Raw genomic sequence first — 21,517 nt, 5'->3', positions numbered from 1 at the left:
TATCAGCTTGTAAAAAGCAATTTTATTGCGCGAAATAATTTCTTTTTATACTCTAATTCACACTTCATATTTGTTTCTATTCATTCATTTTATTTTTCTTTTGCAGGATAATTACAAGAGTATCAGTTTCATCATCTGGAAACTGTGTTTTATAACACGGAGAGGGATGCAAAACACACGCTATTTTAGCGTTTTTTTTTTTTTAATTTTACCGCAATAAATAATAGTATTGCACTCATACATTTTCTAATAATTTTCGTTACTTTAAAAAAAAATTCCCCTGTATATCACGGTGGTTGTAAATTTACTGAAATGTTGTGTTAGGCCTAAACCTTGTTGTTCCATAAGAAACATTTTATTATCTTCATATCAGGTGATGTGCGCTGCCTTTTCTGTGGGTGAAAACAAATATAAATATGGGCCATTTAAACGTCAGAAATCTTTCTGCGTTTTTTTGTTTTCTTTTTCTTTTTTTGTGAACAGTATAAGTTTTGGAAAGACTATTCCTTAAACTGCCATTCTTTAAACTGTCCGTGTCATTTAAAGATTGATAGCTGCATATAAGCGATTACTAAGCCAGTGAGGTTACAGTCGAATTTAACATGTGCCCCTCCGGCCAGCAGCAGTCTGCGGTTTGTTCAACATTCTCCTTTCTTCGCTTTTATAGCGTGAAATTACCGCAGTGTAGCTATTTGGTCCACTTTCTAATCCTCCGCCGTCCCATATGTGTTTCTTATGTCGCTGTCAATAGCCATAGTGAGAAATATAATTCTCTCTTCTGGGACGCTGAAGGAAATGGCAGGCGCTATTGATTCCCTGCTTAGTGTCAGGTAACTGCTGCGTGGTTTCAGGACCGGGCGAGTCTGTGGAGTATGCCGGTAGGGGGCTAGATAGACAGCATCATTTAATAAGAATCCGTTTTGACATGAAAATTGCAACTTCCCCTTTTAATTTGCAATGCCCCCTTTAAGTCAATTATGGCACATTTGTGCTATAATTGTTTAAAGCAAACTATGATAAATGCCCCATCACAGGCATAAACTAAACTTTACTATTTGTGAGTTTACTGCCCACCACGTTTCTGCTAAAGAAGAATAAATCATGAAGGAAAGGGTGAAATCCGGCAAGACAGAGGACTGATTATGTCCTCCACAAAGGTGAGCGAGAGACAGAGGGCGGGGGAGGGGGGGGGGGGGGGGGGGGGGGGGGGGGGGGGGTCTGGGAGGCTTGGGCACAAATCAATTCACCTGAGAGACGCATTATTGTCTTCGGTTTCAGGCGTGGAGGAGCTGAGCGCTATGAAAAATTAAAAGGATGCCAGTTAGTTTAAAGGATCGAGCCAGAAAACTCCACAGTACACACACACACACACACACACACACACACACACACACACACACACACACACACACACACACAGACACAGTCAACAATGAAACGCTGCTCAAACCCGAGAACAACTTGCAGTGCCCCAATTTTAAGTTCATATATTACATATTTTGAGACAAACCCCGATCAGTCTTTGGAGAAGAGGAAACGAGTCGCTTATACCTGTTTTGTATAAAGAGCAACATGCTTATGCACATCAAAGTAGTCACTGTTACAGCATATACAGTGTTACAGTAAACAAAAAGTGGTTTTTGATGGAGGACTTCAGCTCGGTACAGTTCAGTGGCACTCCTTTCCACAATGCTGGGAACCACAGATCTAATGACAGGGGAGGACTTTTGTGCTTGTGTGTGTGTGTGTGTGTGTGTGTGTGTGTGTGTGTGTGTGTGTGTGTGTGTGTTTGGAGATTCTTTTTTTTTTTTTTTTCTGACGCCCTTTGCGCTATATAGAAAAGAGCCATTCTTTGTTGCTCTGTTGGGATAATGGCATTGTTTTCCATTGTTTTTCATACTTGTGTTGCTGCGTCACTCTCTGCGTGACAGTAGCAACAACAAGACAAGGACACACTGCAGCTTCTGTCTTCATTTGGCTGATAGCAACACTTCATCTCGCGTAAGTTGTAGACAATCACCTGGGGCCTCTCCAAACTCCTGCGCCAACCTGTCTCCTGTCTAGTATTAATAGGGTCACTCACTGTCTTCATGCACTAGCCAGCCACTGTGTCTGTGGTCCAGAGGCAGCCAAGTGGCCGTATCATTTACACTTCTCTATTTTCATTGTTGATATTTACTTCTGCAATTATCTCTCCACTTCACCCTCCACTGAAGATGATATGCTGAAGTTAACACTGTCGCTTCCCTCCTTCAGTCTCCTATTGCTCACACATAAACACAGTGACTGAAGGGCTAACTGAGAGATGCACACAGATACACAAAGTGACATGAGTACTGAACTATGTGTGGTTTTCATTCTCAATGTAAGTCATGAAATTGGGCAAACTCCCATAGAGAGTGTTTGAGATGTTTTCCACCAACATCCCTGCAAAAATAATCAGATGATCACTTGCCATTAAGCGTACATGGAAATTAAATGAGGGATCTTTTTTAGGCTTCTATTCATTGTCATATATTTTATTTTCTTCTTTTTGGCTTTCAAGTGTGTGGCGGATCAAAGCCAGAGAAGCCATGGAGGCCTCACAGGACCTCAACGAACAGATGGTGAGTTAAAGGCTACTGTATGCAAGTGTGTGTGGCTGAGTGAGTAAGTATACCTTGTATCGGCCACACAAGTGCGAGGAGTGGGCGCATTAGAGACATACACTGTGTCTGTGTGTGTGTGCGTGTTAATACACAGCAGCTGTGTTTCAGTGTGTGTACAGTAACCATATGGCAGCGGTCAGAGTGAATGAGACTTCAGGAGAAACGATGCTGGACGCAGACATCAATTTAAGAACCGTATGTGTGTGTGAATTTTGTGAGCACAGGTGTGCAATGCAATTAAAATCACTAATTAAATCAAAAAAGGAGTTTTTTTTTTTAATTTCTACTTTATCTTTTAGATTTCGGTCACACACTGAGGCACACAATCACACGCACACACTGAGCCCGAGGGTTTGTGAGTGTGTCCCAGGACAGCGGGCCATCTCTGCGTCACGTCAGCACAGCGTCCCAGTTCTGCTTGTTTAAAGATCAGGCCGTATTGTTGGGAAAATGATTTTGGCGGCGAGCGAGGGCCACTCACATTTCAAAGTCGTTAGTCAGCCACCAGAACAGGTGTAATTTCATCTTCTTCCCCTCCTCCTCCTCCATGAAGCTGCGTTCTCGCTCCCTCTCTCTCCCTCTCTCTCTCTCTCTGACCTGCCAGCCTCAACAGTAATAATAGCGCAAAGTGGGACAGAGCTCACGAAGTATGTTGTTTTCTTCCCCTACTTTTTGTGTTGCGCTGTCAGACTCATTTTGGGTTGAATTACAGGCAGACCCCAGTGGAGTACATGTCACTCATACATACAGTGCACACACACACACACAAACACACACAAACACAGAAATAAAGAGAGAACAGAGAGAAACATCCAGCTTGTCTTGCCGCTATCGCGACATCAAATATCGATGTCCATATTCCACAACTGCTTCACCTGCTTTAAATAGGGTGGTGATATCATTTATAAGTGAATCTGAGCTCCAGCTCAAAGACATTGATTAATTGTTCACATTGGAAATGAGATCTCAGAGCAAGGACAGAGATTTTTATGAGTTAGGTGGTTTTATAGGGTGAGATTTGTGACTTCTAAAAGGTCTGGCCTTGACATTTTCGGTTGGAAATGGCCAAAACTTACTTTGTAGTGCTGGTGAATTCAATTGAGTCAATATTTTGGAATGGAGGAGAATTTGGGGTATTCATTATATGGTTTTCACATGTATACAGATCTAAAATCAATAGAGTTCAATAAAACAGCCCTGCAATAATCCTGCCTTCAGTTATTGGAAAAATAGATTGATATTTAGGGTCATTTTGGAAGTAGCAGTTTGAATACTTTGATAGCAGGACGAATGCCGCTGTAACTACACTTCAGACCTGAGACTGAATTAATATAAGGGAAACACTGGATTCTCATATCTTGCTAAACTTTGAACTACAGTCCAATCCCAGAGGTTTATCAAGAGGTTAAAGAAAGCTGCAATTTGATTTAAAATGATTAAACTAATTGACATATGGCATTTCTTTTTTTTTTTAAACCAGCATTTAAAAAGATAACTAAAATGATATCTATATCATACACAACAAAATATGTCAACCTCACAATTATTCCACCTCTGTTTCAATCTTTCATACATTAGCTGAAATTGAATCATATTGTTTCAGTTTGATTACAGCTGAAGCTTTAAACCTTTGATTCTAGGTATGAATGACAGCTTTACCTTCTGGCTGAAGCCTTTTAAATTATAACCTTATCCTTTACTTGTAATTTTATTTTATTTTTCCGTGGAAAGCTTTCTTTTCGGTTTTAGTCTTTAAACCAAAATTGGCTAATTCTTTCCCCGCACTGCTTCGTTGAAATAGGCGTGTCTCGGGTGACTAAGAAAACAGCGCAGACCTCACACATAAGGTTTCGGGGAGTTGTCTGCTGATATTTAATACCCTCACTCCTCCTCTTTACCCTTTAAAGTACTCCGTCCCTTACTTCCTCCACCCCGCCCTTTTCCCACCACATCCATCGCACGTCATCTGGGTTATGGTCAGGCGTCCTCTCTGGCCGCCCGCCTGCCGAGAGCCAGCCTGCCGTCTGGGGTCCACTGGGAGCACTGGAAGGAGCCTGAGACAGCACTCATGCTGGGCAGCTCCATGATGCTGCTTTCAGTTTGTTGAGGTGTTTCACTCCACCTGTTGTCACATATTTGTTTTGCGTTGGAGGAAAACTGTTGTTTTGAAGTGGTGCTCTGTGAGATGATTATTTTTTTTTTATTATAACTTTAGTTGTGAGTATTAAGCAGATTGGAGTGACAGACCAGCATGATTCATTTAATGTACACACAGAAACACAAACTCCACACACAGTCTCTCAATAACTCCTGATCCAACAGAGCCCCGATTGAAGTCTCCAGTCTTTGGTGGTGGGGGGTGGCAGGGGGGGGAGCAGTGAGAGATGGGGGAGCAGCGGCATTTGTTGACCCCCGGGAGCTTTGCAGGATTTAAACTGTATAGCCATCTGAAGAAAAAAGTAAGGGAGATGGAGAAGGAGGAAAAATGGTTGAAACGGGAGGGGAAAGGGTTCTTTTAGCTTTAGCCTTTTCCTCTGGTGCACTGGGAGAGGCCCCTAGTATGGCAGCTGTCCTAGTGTGTGAGTGTGTGTGTGAGCATGTGTGTGTGTGTGTGTGTGTGTGTGTGAGACGGAGAGCGAGAGACCAAGTAGGAGAAGGAAAGGGGTCAGGTTGCACCCCTCTTTCACCCCTACAACCCCATACAGACACATTCACACAAACTTACATGCAGCAACAGTAGCTTAATACGACTGCAGCCCAACCCTGATTGCTAAGATTGCACTGGCGTCATAGATGGCCATTTCAAAATCTGCCCGGCAACGAGACAGATCACAGAAGTGTGGAGTGTAACAGCTACCCCCCCTGGCATCCCTCTAGTAGGCTGGCATCCTAGCCGTGGCACCGAGGTGCACTTCAATTTCAGCTTAGTGTACAGTGGTTCTTGTAAGATTTATGTGTAGTTGACAGCTGAGTGTTGCTGAGTGAGTCTTCTGTTCAGACTGTGCAAGAAATGCTGCAGATCATTTTATGTAAAATCAGTGCAGGAGAAGGTAGGAAGGAAGGCAGGGCGAGCGACATACAAAATGCAGCATGTACAATGCAGACAAAAGATACGAAACAACATTAAACAGTTGCAGTCAACCACTGACCAAAAAAAGCAAAAAAAAAAAAAAAAAAAAAGCAAAGTAGAGCAGATTCAGAAAATCATAGCAGTATATAGTAGCTATGATAATTGTTCTGGTTGCTTTTTAACCAACTTTTCAGGTTGCACGCAAAAGAATGCTGAGAATGTCTGTATTTAAGTGTATTTAATGGAAGGCATGCTGTTCAAGGACTCACAAACTCTGAGGCTCCATCCCAAAGTTGATACTAATGTAGCACTTAGTTTGATATTATTTAAACATGTTTAAAACCTTAGTATGCACCCAATATGGTAAGTCCTTACCTATTTCAGGGGGTTGGATGTGACCCAGGCAGCTGAGATCTAGCATCAATAGCTCTTCAGTTTAAGTGTTTAAATATAAAAGTTTTCACGCTGACTGGTCGTCATGAATACATTTACATTTATTTGACAGCGCTTGGCTTCTATCAATTAAGTTAGGTTACCATGGCAACCATGCTTCCTGGAAGTGAGGCATTTTAAGCTGAGTAGCATCCCCGAGAAAATACGTACTACTGAAACTCACTGAAAAGTGTGTTTAAACTATAGAACACATTCTGCCCCCGTTAATAAACTGCCCATCAGCAGCCAAACTGGGAAATGAGCCAAACCTGTTGCACCGATGCAAGATTCTCCACAGTTTCAGCTGCGTGGTGTGCGCGTCCGCTCGTTACTGCAGTAAAGAAGTAGGGAAGTGTGCGTGTCATTTTTTCTCTGCCTGCTGTATCGATAACATGGGTTGTTCTGGTCCTGTGGGGGAGAAATGTTAAATATGGTAGCCTCTGTGTCACGTAGTTGATATGCAGGGTAGAAGTAAAACCTGAAAGAGGGGGAAGAAAACAACAAAACAAAACAAAAAAACTTTAAACATTATTTTGGGGCAAAGTTACCAAACTTTAAGCTGTTATATTGAGTTACAGCATATGAAACAATGAATGCTATTTCAGTCAATTGTTTTCCCCACACAGAAAAACAAAGGTTCAGTATTTGATTTATTTACTGTGTAATGTTTCCTGTTTTCTTTGAATCTAAGTACTACTCTCACTGAGTTTTCTTTTGTTTTGTTTATTATTTTATTTTTTTATTTTTTTGTCTTTTGTGCCAAATTTTGGAAAATGGGTGAAATCAGCACAGGTAATCCACGCTACAGGGTCTTTTATATGGCAATTCAGAAAAAAGAACTTTCTCCAAGCTTTTTGTTTTCACATTGTTTTCATTTAAGTCGTGTGAAACAACCAAAACATCTGTCTTTCAGTCCATGGCTTGGTTCAGATAATTTATAACTCATATATGAGAATAGAGTGAGAGTCTGTCTGGCCAGAGAAAGGCAGCTAGGTGTGAGGTCAGCAGGTCACAGACAGCCTCTGAGCCAGTCACAGCCTGACGGAGTCAAACCCCCCAAAACAGACTGCAGAATCCATCTAGAAGCCAGAGCAAGTGGCGTGGGCTTTCTAGAGGAACACACCAGACAGGAAACCACATGATATGTGTGCTTTAGTGTCTGCTTTGTGCGAGAGTATGAGTGTGTAGGTGTTTCTTTCTCTGTTATACACATATACTCTCTGTGGTGTGGGATGGCTGAGGTCATCTGAGTGGAGTCTAATACTGTGGCCGTGCTTGTTTAGTGGAAGTCAATCAGGGCCCTAAATTTCTTGCCAAAATTCATCACTTTATTGATTGCTCTGAGAGTTTTAAGAAAAGTTCTATATTCCCAGATGTGACATTTTTCTCTACTGAACATTTTAATATAGTTGATTTTTTTTTTTTTTTTTTTTTTTTTAGGGAAAGGAGTTCTTTGGGACAATAGTTATTGACACTGAACTGACCTTTTTGATTTGCTTCATGAAAGAAAAACTTATCAAATGTAAATGTATAACCACAACAAGAAGTCATTAGTAAAACAGTAAAACATTTTATTCTTTGTTGACAATAACTTCCATAAATGCAGCCCTCGATATAGCCCACCTTTTGTTCGGCCCCAACTTCTTGCTAATTCTCATCTGCCATTGGTTACAAAAAAAGAGTATATTTCCTCATTTTGCTGGGAAGGAAATGAAATTGCAACAATTGTGCTTTGGTTACGGAGGAACCTTCTACCTCGCCTGCCGCGAGAACTTCCTCTGTTGCTGTGCTGGGAGATTGGATTTCTTTCTCCGCAGCAGCGCAGAATCAGAGAGGTAGCAGAGGGGTCAGAGAGGCCAGATAGGTCAGCACAGAGATACAGGTCACAGCCTAACTATTGCTACAGCTAATGGCTATTTTCATTATCTGCCACTTTGTTTCTTTTTGTAGAGATTTATGTCTTGTATTATTGCTGCTCAAAGTCATCAGCATGGTCCTATCCTATATTTAAAAAAAAAAAAATCAGTTTAAAAGCAAAAGATTTGTGCAGAATTTATCAATCACAAAAATTGCTTTCCCATCTCTTTTGAGTATTACAGCCTGAATATGTTTTTTTGTGGTTTCTTGCATTGTTGGAGTTTTATACACAGTTACATAAAACTTATGTGGAGCTTTCATCTTTTAAATGGAAGAATGACTGGATACATTCAAAGTTACATTTATTTATTAATCTGTATATTGATGAAGCATGTTTTTACACTCGACCATATCTGAACTGGATCTAGGCAGCACTGATATCCTAAGAGAAAAAGGGGTACTTTTTTGATTTCATTTTTTTGCACTCCATGTCCTTGATTCTTTTCTCTTTTTTTTCGATCTGTCTGACTGACTGTCTGTCCCACCTTCTCTTTCCCCGCTGGCCTGCCCGCCTCTTCGTCTCTCTGTGTCTCTCTGGCTACAGAGTGATGATTCAGGCCCTATTGTGAAGTCAGCAATCCGATACAGAGCAAGCCCAAGAGCGAGGGTGGAGAGGTTTCGGGGGAGGGGGTGGATGGAAGGGGAGAGAGAGAGAGAGAGAGAGAGCGGGGGTAGGGGGTGGGGGTGAGAAGCAGAAAGGATTATGGGTGTTTTTGTAGCCAGGTCCGTACAGTTGTGAGCCCGCGGCGCTTTGGCACCCTTACCTGTCCTCTGCTTTACCTGTTGCTCTCATTCTCCAAGTTCAGTCTGTAGTCTACGTGTCTGTCCCTCTTTGTTTTCCTTTATCTTTATCCTTCTCACACCCACCAAGCTCGTCACTGTCCCTTTTTTTTTTTTTTTAAACTCCGTGCCTGTCCCTCTCTTTTCCCTCAATCTGCCTTCCTTTTATGTAGACATATGGTATTGTGAGTGATTTTATTAGGAAGCTGATATGAAGTGTTTCAAGACCTGGTATGATGGAACAGCTTGCCACTTCTGAGACATTTAACTCCTGTTCACTCTCCGTGGTGCATAGGGCAGCCGTAACTTCTAATAATTGGCTGCATAAAGAATCCACGAGCAGATGGTGTGTGTGTGTGTGTGTGTGTGTGTGTGTGTGTGGGTGGGTGGGTGAGACCACACCTTTCTCTAGGCTGAAAGTCTTTCCTTGTGTCTTTTTTTTTTTTCAAGGATATCTACCTTATGTTGTACCTCTCGCATGCATGCACACTGTGATGTCATGAGCAGCATTATTTAACAGGCAGCTGGGAGGCCATTCATCATTTAATTAAAAGCGTCTGAAAGGGATCTGAGGCCTAATGAGATTAGCTTTAATTATTGATGTTGCTGCTGCCGCCACAGACACACACACGCACACACAGACTCACAAACACACCAACTCCAGTGATGACCAGCACGGGCATTTAGACCGTCTAGTCTTTCAGTCTCAACACACGAGTATTTGCATGCACATTTCCTGCTTTTCAGTTCTTTCTTTCTTACCTGATGTCTTTTCAGATGCACACACATCCCATTGATTTTGCTCCCCGGTGGGATGTGGGTGCTTGGGGGGTTATATTCAGAATGTGTGTGTTTGGTGGTGGTGATGGGGTGCTATGGTATGGCGACCAAGCAGGGGGTGCGGTAGCTGTGGTCAGGTTGAGGATGGGGGTGTTACAGGAGGCTGGTGTTGAGTTTCTTTAGGTCTCTCACGCCCGCAGAGAATTTACTGCACTATTTTTTTTTTTTCTTAGTTTCATTGAGTTCATACATATAAGAGGATTTTTTGGATATTTTGGAAAACCTAATCGCTTAAGTCCTGAGTGTTCAAACTGAAGCCTCGGCAGATGCTGCTGCCTCGGCAGATGCTGCTGCTGCTGGTAATCGCAACTAAATTCATGCCACACTATGATACATCAGTGCAGAAGAAGACCCAAAGAGCCTTTTCTTATGGTTCAATTCCTGCAACTCTGGCTGTAGCCAGCATAGCAGGCCAAACCTTTCTAATGTTAAGAAACAGCTGGTGCCACTTCACTAATGGCTGAACAAATTTACTCACCTGACACACTGTTAGGTATACTTTGTGAGAACTGCGTTGGACCTCCTTTTGCCTTCCAGAACCGCCTGAATTCTTCATGGCACAGATTCAACAAGGTGTTGGAAACATTACTCTGAGATTTTGGTCTTTATTGACAACATCACACAGATGCTGCAGATTTGTTGGCTGTACATCCATGACTCCCATTTCACCACATCCCAAAGGTGCTCTACTGGATTGAGATCTGGTGACAGTGGAGACCATTTGAGGCACAGTGAAGTAATGGTCACGTTCAAGAAACTGGCTTGAGATGATTTGAGGTGTGTTATCTTACTCAAAGCAGCATCAGAAGATGGGTACACTGTAGTCATCAAAAGATGGACATGGTTAGCAACAATACTCAGGTAGGCTCTGTTGATGCACAGCAAGGGGCCCAAAGTGTGCCAAGAAAACATCCCCCACACCAGTACACCACCAGCTGCTTGAACTACTGACTCAAGCCAGGGTGGATCCATGCTTTCATGTTGTGTAGCCAAATTTTGACCTTACGATCTGAAAGTTGCAGCAAAAAAGACTCATGAGACCAGGCAACATTTTTCTAATCTTCAATTGGCCAATTTTCACAAGTTTGTGCAAAATGCACAATAGATACAATACAAACACCAAGTCAAAGTGTTTGGTATGTGTTTTTCCTTGTTGGGCCACAATCACGTGCTGTTTTTTTATGGTTCCATCATAGGGTTTAAACCAGTGATTTGTGGGCTTTGAGTTATAGAGCTAATGCTTGTGAGGAAAGCATGACCAAAAGAAAAGTATGGCATTAAAATTACATATATTCATGTGATCTGATTATGTGGGAAGATTTGCAAATAATTTTGCCATTGTCACTGTGCTGACTTTCTTTCAATAATATTCAAAATGGATTCTTTAAATAAAAAAATTAATTTCTGGGATTTGGGTAGTGAAGTTATTTCTACTTTGGAACTGGGGCACGCCAGAAGGTTCTGAGTCTAAATCAAGCCATCAGATATAGTTTATCACAACATCTACCTTGGTGACTAATTTGGGACTTCATAACTCATAACTTCATAACTCAGCACAGATATGGGAGTCACTTAATGGCACACACTGTCACACATATTCTCTGTATCAGTTTAGGGCAGCTGATTAACTGATTAGTCAGTTTGTCTGAAAAAGTTTAACCAACAGTTTAATCAATTAAAGATTTCAGCATTGCACCTATCATTCATTGTGCAGCCATCTGAGCCGCTGTCAGACTTTAAAGAACTTCATATTAAATTGTTTGTTCTGGAGTGTGGTTTTAGACCACTAAGTACTAGAGTGATGTTTTGTGTGTGTGTGTGTGTGTGTGTGTGTGTGTGTGTGTGTGTGTGTGTGTGTGTGTGTGTGTGTGTGTGGTGTGTCTGGTCAGCCATGGAGTGGTTTAGGTTTCTCTCAGTTGTTTTTTTAATCACTCTCATCAGATTAGCTGAGCAGGGCCAGTTGAGGCCAAATGCACAATTAACAACCCAGAACCAGTACACACACACACACATCCATCACTGACTTTTCATTTGTCTCCACTGAGTAAAGCTGCATTAAATCGTGTCTGTGATCCATCACTCCCTGAGACAATGAGGAGCCAATTTAAATAGGAGATATGAAGACCACCAGTACGGTGAGCAGGGTGGAGATTGGTCTGTTCTCCTCTGCAGCATTTCCTCCCGCAAACTTGGATTTACTACTGCAGTTTGACTGAATAAAAACAAATGCTCAGGACTTAAAAATGAGTAAAGTGCACTGATGATATTTGCAGTTTTGCCTGAGCATAAATGCCCCAAATTTGTATTGTAATAAAACAAAATGAAAAAGAAACAATTTTCTGTAAAAGCTGAATTTATATCAGTAGCTGAGCATTAAACAAAAACTAGATATGAGCGGCAGATAGAGAGTCACTGGCCCGTTACAGGCAATCCACTCAACCCTTAATAGCTCAGCCTGCCCTTTGTGAGCAATCTTGTAAAAGAGGGAGAATTGTTTTTATTTATTTATTTTTTTATATTTAAAAACAGTCTCAGTTTGCCTTTGGAGAAGCTGATAACAGAACAGGGGATTGTGCGACCTTCTGTTGGCTATATTTTTATTTTTTGCTTGTATTTAACTGGTTCTACGTCTGTTTTTCTTTAATTGATTAACATAATGTAGCTACTGCTTATTCTAAAAATAACTATTTACACAGTGCAATTCTGCACTGTGGTAAGTTATGCTGTCCATATTCTGCTGATGAATTATCCAACTTCATCATATTGGTACAAATACATTCAAATTCACCTCACACGGCTTGTTGAAGACATCCTAAGTCAGTCGTGTCAGGTAGGAATTAGGTTCTGTTTCTGTGTAGTTAAAGTTGTGAGCAACACCACGCAGTCCTTGGCAAATTTGTGTAAGTATATTCAGGTGAAAAGAGGTATACCTAGCTAGAAAGACAGAGAGAGATGTTTTCAGAGAGTACCTATTTCACCCAAACACCTCCTCCTTTTCCCTGCTCCACAGACTGTTCTTTCCTTTCACTCCCTCACTTCTTTTTTTCCCCTCCTTTATAGCTTCCTACTACACCTGAAAAAGGGGCATTTTTGGAGGCATAAAGAGAGGGATAGATTTACACCTCCCCAGGCTGGGGGAACTGTGGGGTGTAGGAGGAGGAAGGGCTGGCGGGTGGAGGCTCGGCACAATGTATTTTACATGAAAGGAAGGGGATAGAGTTACCACCCTGATAACCACTCATACAAACGTGGAGTGCAGAGAGCTTTGAGCAGGGGACAGGTAAACGGGTGACTGTGTGTGTGCTTCTGTGTGTGTAGCTGTGCGCAAGAGAGACAGAATGCAGAGTATAGACTGAGATGGAGGTTGTGTTTGTGTGGTGAGTAACATCCTTCATGAATGTTTTGTGGTTGACACACCAGCCGATGGCGCAGGCAGGGATGGCTGGATGATCGTGTTGCACAGGTGTATGCGTACATGCCTGTGTTTGTGCATGTGTGCAAAGACAGTCCCTCTGTGTCCCATTAGCTACATGTTATAAAGTCTACACAACTAATTTCTTATATGATCCTGACTTTTCAGCTGTTTATTTTAAAAGATAATATTATTTTAAGGATTTATTTAATACAGAGCAAACAAGAATGATGCAGTTCCCATGTCTGTGTAATAGCTGCCAGCCAGTAGCTATTTAGCTTAGAATTGGCTTCTCTCTCTCACTCTCTCTCTCTCACACACACACACACACACACACACACACACACACACACACACACACACACACACACACACACACACACACACACACACACACATATATATATATCTTTTTTTTTTTGGAAATCAAATCAATGACTCTATTGCTAAATACTTGCTCTTATCATTACTTCAATTATTGTGCTTTTATCTAAGTGTAATGGCTGTTGTTTTGAATTAGTGCTATATAGATAAAACTGAATGGAACGGAAAGTTCCAGTTGATAAGCCAATGATATAATATTAGTATAACAGTCACTGGAGATATCTTTTTGGGACTGAATTATTTTGCTTTTAATAAACACATTTTTCTTGATTATAGGTCTCGTAAAGTGTGCTCTTACTGTGAAGGATTTACTAAGGATGCAAAGGATGTGAATACTTTTTCCACCACTGACTAAGGTTTGCTTACTAAACTTAGCCCAACTGGGCCTTAGCTGGGATTTTTGGTCTTGAAATGGGTTTTTTGGAGACCTGGAATGTAAACAAATTTGGTCAACTTAATAAAATAGACTTGATCTGACTTGACTTGATCTTCTTATCTAACTTTTGACTAAAGGAGCAAATAAACCTATTCTTTTAAGTCCAGTTTAATTAACTATAAACTAATTGTATCGGCATTAAAGAAGTGAACTTAAAATGCAATGACAAAGTTAAAAAAAATAGAAAATCATGAAAACTTCACACAACGAGATAAAAGAGGAGTAGGGTCTGTCTCAATCAGCCGTCCTGTCTGAGGTCAAGAGATAAACTGCTTGTTGTTCCACTTGAAGAGCACAGTTATTCTCAAGGGCCTCTTTAAAATGTGCAAGACACCTCCATCACACACTTTAAAAACACTCCTAAAGTCAACAATTTCACTGTACTAATACATTTGACTGGACTAATATAATACCCTCTTCCTTTGCTCACTTCACTGCTCAGATGTGCCCGTGCCCCACTACTGTTTTGTTTTTTCGTGTGTGTGTGTGTGTGTGTGTGTGTGTGTGTGTGTGTGTGTGTGTGTGTGTGTTTCATCAGGCATGTTTTGGGACGCCTCCCCTGCTCCCTTCTCCACTTGCTGTGAAAATATTTCATCGGGGATGTTTTTGGACGACCCCCTCCTGATCGGGTCTAGGCTGGCTAATAATAAAGTGCTTGAGTTGTCAAGCGCTTCGGCAACACCCTAATCTGTTCTGACAGCCAGTCCTCCACATTCACTCTCAAACGTCCAGCACACACGCACGAACGCATGTCGGCATCCACGTATAACACACTTTCAACAGACATTTGCCCTGATCTGTGCACACAGGTCCTCTAGACAGTCTATCAATCATGGTGTTTATTGGGGCTGGGGATAAATGCTTTGGGACGGGGCTGCATGCTGTCACTATGGTGAGTGAGCTAAAGGTGGCTGGAGTGCAGTTGGAGACAGTGGCTCTGTTCCAGATTGGTCTCTAGGCCTGTATACATTTAGTACTCCTGCTCAGCTATTTTGTGTTGCCTTGTACGCACACAGCAACATTCAAAATGCTCTGAATGTTGTTAACGGATCACTTCATACAAATTAAAACTCTGTTAGTTATAGTAGTATCTAGCCACCATTTCTGGGTCTATGTGCCGACTGAGTTTTTTATTTCTGCAACTCTGCTCGGTTGCAGTGCAGATGCACCGTGTTTGAGCAGTGTATATTAAAAGAATGAATAAGACCATTAATCCACACTCAGCATATTTTTGATTGGCTAGTTTAAGTTGCATCACCAGCATGAAAGGCACATACATCATGTTTTAGATCTACACTCATATTTTTCTTGATAGTATTTTAAGTGTGTTGATATTGAACCATCTTGCTATCATTAACAGCGCACAACAGCCAAAAAATAATTTAAAAAATTTTTTAAAAAACTGATAAAATTCAAAAATCACAAGAAACTTCATGAATGTGACTCTTTGTGTGTATGAATCTCAAAGAGTAGAGTAGAGGGCTGTGATGGAAGAACATTTTGGCACCCTACATCTAGTTAGCTGTTAGAAAGCTAATATTAGCTGTGTGTTAGCAAGCTACTGTAATGGATTGAGGAATTTCAAAACATAACTTTAATCACAGCTTTCTGAAATATACACATTCATTATAACACATACTCTGAAAAGGCTAAACTAAACTTACAAAAAATCTAACAGACTAACACTGATATTTATCTGTGATAAACTGCTTAGTGGAAATGAAGCTCGGGTCCTACAGATGCTTCATGCCTGTAAGCAATTTTCTCTCCTCACAGTCTCAGATTTTTGGTATCGCAGCTTATAAAAACTTAAAATCCCACCCCAAAGCAGTTTTTAGGTAGTTTTTAGTTTAGTTTTTTTTCTCCTTTTCACAAAGCACCTTCATGCAGTCAGCGAAGAGCACTAAACTGTCTTCCCCTCTGGGGTAAACAGGACTAAATAATGCCATCTCTCCAAGAGATTCTCCAAGAGAGTATTCAAATATCAAGAGAGTCAGATGTCAAGAGTTTGCCTTATGCTGTTTTTGGAAATATTTTTCTCCTTAAATGCATTTGGATTAAATGTTTGTTTTTTTGTTTTGTTTTTGGTAGTGCTTTCAGCTTTGAAACTTTTTTATATTTCTGAGTAAAAATGCAGAATTCTTAGATTTTTCTTTGAATTCTGAAAAAAAAAAAAATGTAATCCTCAAATTTGTTTTTCCAGTAGTCCTAATCCTCTTTCATATAATTCTGTTCCAACATTTACAGTGAGAGATGCAAACTGTATGCATGACCCTGTGTGACTATAGATAGGTGAAAAAGCTTGTTTTGTAATATAGTTGATCCTAGTATTGGTATTATGGTGAAGTCAGTGTCAGAAATTTCCAGTGGTGCAGTTTAGGGGTGTATATGATCATTTGCTTTTGTTTTGTTTGCTCCACTCCTAGTGAGTGTACTGTAAAGTGGGATTTGGCCAGTGGGGAACCCTAAGATTGGGTGTATGTAGCAGTGCAGCATGGGTAAAAGAATTACTTAGGAATAAGTTCCATCCATCCATGTTCATCCACTAATCCAATTCAGGGTTGTTGGGGTGGGGGTGGGCTTGCCGGAGCTTATCCCAGCTGCCATGAGGTGAGAGGTGGGGTACACTCTGGGCCGGCCACCAGTCTGCTGCAAGGTTAACACAGAGAGACAGGCAACCATTCGCACTCACATTCACACCCATGGGCAATTTAAGAATCACCATTACCCTAACCCCACTAACTGCATGTCTTTGGACTGTGGGAGGAAGCCAGACTACCCAGAGAGAACCCACGCAGACACGGGGAGAGCATGCAAACTCCACACAGAAAGCCCACGGCCAGATACTGGATTTGAACCTAGGACCTTTTTGCTCTGAGGCAACGCCGCTAACCACTGCGCCACCTCGAAATAAATTGCATAATAAACTGTTTTGTGAAGCTGCGATAAACTGACATGTCCTGCTGCTCTAATTTACTGCTCTCTGTGAGTTTAGTCAACTGAATTCAAGATATAAGCAGATGTTTTATTAGCTATGGCTGATTTTCCAGCCACTTCAAAGCTAGCATAAAAGGTAGAATTCACTGAGTGAATCTAAACAGCATCAACACCAAATATAAATTGATGTCTGCTACCCTTGATGTAACCTAACACTGACAATGAACACCATGTCTGCTGTGTACCAGTCCAGCATATAATGAATCACAGTGAACTTCACCACGATAGCACAAACTAGCCAGTTTAGCCTGCACTAAACTGCAAAATTTTCAATAACACAGAAGTATACTTTGTGAAAAGAAAAGAAAATGAATTATGAGAGTAAGATTTAAACTTCATGTTTAGCAAAATGTCCCTTGTGGAGCTGTCCTCACCTCCCCTCCTCTTTCTTATGTCTTTGTCCATCTCTGAGTGTCAAACGTTGTTTTGTTTTGTTAACTATCAGACACGTTTTGTGACAAATTGTGCAGAAACAGTTTGTGCATTTGCTGATATTTATTGAGCTACTTAAAAAGTTGCATTTGAAATGACTTCCCACTGAAAATAATACTATTAATGCTCGCTCCTCTTCTGTCACGCTGCGTAGTTGTTGAAACACCAACCGCCACTTTACATCCGCACCTTGAATGCATTCCAGGGATGAGAAGAAGAAAAGATGGATTGTATTTATTTTCTTATTGTTGCGGAAGTATCTCCATCCCATAATGACAAAATATGATTTAACTGCTCATTAACCGACAGTGCCATAATGGCGTTCCCGATCATTCCAGCCCACTTTGACCCCTGTTTGTCTCCCCTAATAACAACTTAAGTTAGTGAAAGAGTGCCATCTTCAGACTAATTAAACTGTGTGTGTGTGTGTGTGTGTGTGTGTGTGTGTGTGTGTGTGTGTGTGTGTGTGTGTGTGTGTGTGTGTGTGTGTTTTGGTCTTACACTCAGCCTATTGCATGAGCTCAGTTACACTTCACATGTGACATGTACAGCCGTGTGTTTCCAGTTAACAGATTGAAAGTGTGTGTGTCTGAGTGCGTGTGTGCTCAGGTGAACATGTGAGTCTATGTGTGCTGTGGGCAAAATAGGGGAGGGTGTGTGTGTGTGTCTGTGTGTGGAGGGGGGTTCAACTGCATGGTGTGAAGTTTATGGTCTGGCCTGTACTTTCTACTGCACAGCAAGACATTGACACTGCATCCACACCATGTCAGCTTCATGGAAGTAGTCACACCAGAGCTGCCATCAGCAGGATTTCAGTTATATACATGGATGTTTTAGATTTTAGGAAACCTCCATGTACAACTCAGATGTTTCCTAACTTAGTTCCTTGTGTTTTTCATTTAAATTCGCTTCCATTATGTTTTCATTTATAATCTAGCCGTGGAATTAAGTTTAATTGTGCCTATGTTAGGATTGGACCTACGCATAAAAAGATGACATCTGTTACATTTAAAAAAGTTCTTTGAGTTTAAACATAAGCTTGAGTGAGCCTGTAATGAGTGACAGCTGAGAGGGAGAGAGAGAGAGAGAGAGAGAGAGAGAGGAGGAGGAGGAGGAGAAGAGAAAAAGAGGGGGAGGAGGCAGAGGAGGAGGGAAATGGGACGAGGGAAATGGGACGAGTGAAATGTTCCCCATTACTGGAGTCGAGAAGACAGAAGCTGAGCATGGATTGACCTCAGAGACAGAGAGGAAGAGAAAGCGCTTGGTTTATGTGCGATCAACATCTTCTAACCCCTAGATATTTTTCTGAGTGAAAGGAGAAAAAGACGGCATTTTCTCCCTTAAACCAAAAAAAAAAAAAAAAGAAAGATAAAGATAACACCTGGAGCGAAAGCAAGGAGAGGCAGGTAGACAGCGACAAGGGTTGTGTGTTTTCTACTTGCGTGTGAGAAACCAACAAGCCTGCCTGTAAAGGGGAAGCTGGTGGATCATGCAGCTCTGTAATGCTTTGTGGAAGTAAAGGACTGCTAACGGACCCGATTACACCCTGAGGTAAGAAAAGGATCCCTCAGCCTGTGTGGAAGTGAGTGTGTTTCACGCTCAGACTGATGCTGGTTATTTGTATTCAAGCAACTGAGGTCTTTTCTATATTCTTATCTATTTTGCACATTTATAAATAAATGTAAGTTTGACATTTAATATAGCATCATTTTTGGCTCATTTAGCACAATAAAACATTAAAAAAAAGTTATGGTAACAGCAGTGTTATTTGTTTTAGTTAAATAATACATGCTTTTACCGTATTTCTTTGTAAATATGTTTTTTCTTTGTGCTTTTAATTCAAAAAGTGTTAAATTATCATTTTCATATATAGTAAAATATTCTACTTTGCTTTTTAATTTTAATGCCGCATCATTTATATTTTTCACAATTTTTAAAAATAAAAGATTAAAATTTAAATGTGACAATTTTTGTCAATTTTTGTCAAAGTGGAAGTGTAACGGAAATTATTTGAAGGTTTTTAATTTGGGTCCTAAAATCTTAGCCATAGTTGAGTGTAAAAAAAATCTAAAAGCCATCAAATATCAGGTGTGTGTGTGTAACTCACAGTTGAACAGATATTAGATGTCCCGTTGCATTGTTCTTCATTCTCCATCTCCTTCCTGCACAGAGCTTCCACAATTTGTCAAAAACAAATTAAAAACCTTTTTATGAACACTTTTGGACTCTGTGGTGAGCTTGTTAGAAGAACAAAAAGACGGAAACACAACTATGACTAGAATTAGAGCTGCTTCTGCTTATTTCTGCCTCTCTCATATGCGTTAGTGCCTCTTAAGGTCAAACCAAGCCTCATGTTATTATTACATCATTAGATTAAAAAAAACATCATTAGTAACACAAACAGCAGTGTATAATTCCCTTTAATAAATCATTGTTATTAGTGCTAATTACCTGTAGCACTTGTATTATCCCATAGGGAGTGTTCAGTGTGGGTAGGTAGTGTTCTAGACTGGTCGCCTGGCCAACCAGGTCAAAGGTCACCTATTTAAATGGCTCAAGTGACACAAATGGGGTCTTCGGGCATAGTGGCCACCAAAGCGTGGACTTAGAGGTGCGCCATTTCAGTATTTGAGATTAAACTTGGTGTGTTGTGTGAATCTAAATGTGGGACTTGGTGAACACCATAAATCAGCAGCACTAGTGTCGTTTTATTGGGATTTGATTGGATAAAACCAATATAGTCCATTAAAAATGGTTAAAGTCTGGATTCATCAAATGTGGAAAAAATGAATGCTGATCGGGGGAAAAACTGCTTTTGATCATTTTATTATGTTAAAAAGAAATTATGAAATGATTACATCAGTGAGAGAGTAAAATTGATGCGTGAAATCTTTTTAAACATGAATCTAGTGGTCCTGAATCTGACTGGAAAAAGATAAAAGTGGAGCGATGTTAAGAGAGGTGAGAGACTTAGACCGCGGTCGACACGGCGAGAAAGCTTGCGGGGATAAAGCGCAACGAGAAAAGCTTTTCAGGATCAAAGCCCGCGTCTGCTTTCACAGATCATGCCGGGACAGAAACAGCCCGGGTTGTGTATTTTCAAGTTTGAGTGCGTGTGTGTGTGTGTGTGTGTGTGTGTGCGTGCACGCGGGCTGTGTGTACACCTGCGTTTGTATGTAGCCCTGTGTGTAAGTTACATGTGGATTGCAGTTTCTCACGGCCATGCTGCTGATGTCGTGACTGACAGCCTTGTTAAATTTCAGTAAAGCATGAAACGTGACATGAAAGTGGCTTGTGTGTGTGACTTAGTATGTGCATGCGTGTGTGTAAAGTGATCCATACTAGGGCACCGGCTAACCTTTGAACCCTGTCTTAAACAGCTAAGTGCTGCTTCTTATTCACTCGCAGCAGGACCCTCTAATCAGAACCATAACAGCACAGTGTTTCACCCCACACACACACACACACACACACACACACACACAGACACACACACACACACACACACACGCACACACGCACACACACACACACACACAGAAATGCCCACATACCTGGAGTTTAGAATCTGCTTAGCTGTGCACTTTCTCTGTATACTTACCTGTGATTGCGATAATGTGCAAATGACTGCTTGAATTTAGCCAAGGGTGTGCGTTTGTGTGTGCATTTCCATGTACGAGTGCGTCTCTTTGGCACCCCACACGTGCCCTGCACCTCGACACTGTGTTGACACAGTGATTATAGGGCAGCTGGTACACATTGGCCCTCGCTCCGCCCTGCATTTACTGTTCTAATTAGTTCCTGTTCCAAATAAGAGAGAGGAATTTTAATAGAGAACCACTGGTCTGCAGTCTAGCTCCACATACCCTCACACATAGCAACACACATAAAACCCCAGCCTGCGTGTGAGCACGGAGAAACTTTGCGGTGGAAAGCCACAGAGCCTGAAGAGTGTTTTTTTTTTTTCTTCCCTGCATCACTGATGAAGTAAAAGGTTCCAGCACACACTGATTGACATAACCAAATGTCCCAGTTATCTCCTACGTCCACCCCCACCCCTCCAAACTTAAGGCTTGACTTAGTGTCTGTGGTGACCTGTTAAACGGCGAAGACTGAACCCTGTGCTGTGACCTAACATGACCTCGCCTTGACCTTTCAACTCTTTAAGG

General features: G+C 41.2%; 1 protein-coding gene across 4 annotated transcripts in view; it reads left to right on the top strand.

Moving 5' to 3' along the window:
• Positions 1-21,517, top strand: part of LOC115774456 (eyes absent homolog 4-like) — a 49,841-nt gene that overhangs the window by 1,562 nt on the left and 26,762 nt on the right. For 2 of the 4 annotated variants that reach the window (XM_030721754.1, XM_030721755.1), the window contains exon 2: positions 2,546-2,606. In XM_030721754.1, the coding sequence (XP_030577614.1) occupies positions 2,574-2,606 (33 nt within the window). In that variant the 5' untranslated portion in view covers positions 2,546-2,573. Of the gene's footprint in view, positions 1-2,545; positions 2,607-12,911; positions 12,968-18,557; positions 18,900-21,517 lie in introns of those variants that run through there. The other 2 variants (XM_030721757.1, XM_030721756.1) reach the window with 2 other exon arrangements.

This window comes from Archocentrus centrarchus, chromosome 24 (assembly GCF_007364275.1).
Source record: "Archocentrus centrarchus isolate MPI-CPG fArcCen1 chromosome 24, fArcCen1, whole genome shotgun sequence".
Lineage (NCBI taxonomy): Eukaryota > Metazoa > Chordata > Actinopteri > Cichliformes > Cichlidae > Archocentrus > Archocentrus centrarchus.
The sequence above is the reverse complement of the archived record's forward strand: the minus strand, read 5'-3'. Positions and strand labels throughout refer to the sequence as shown.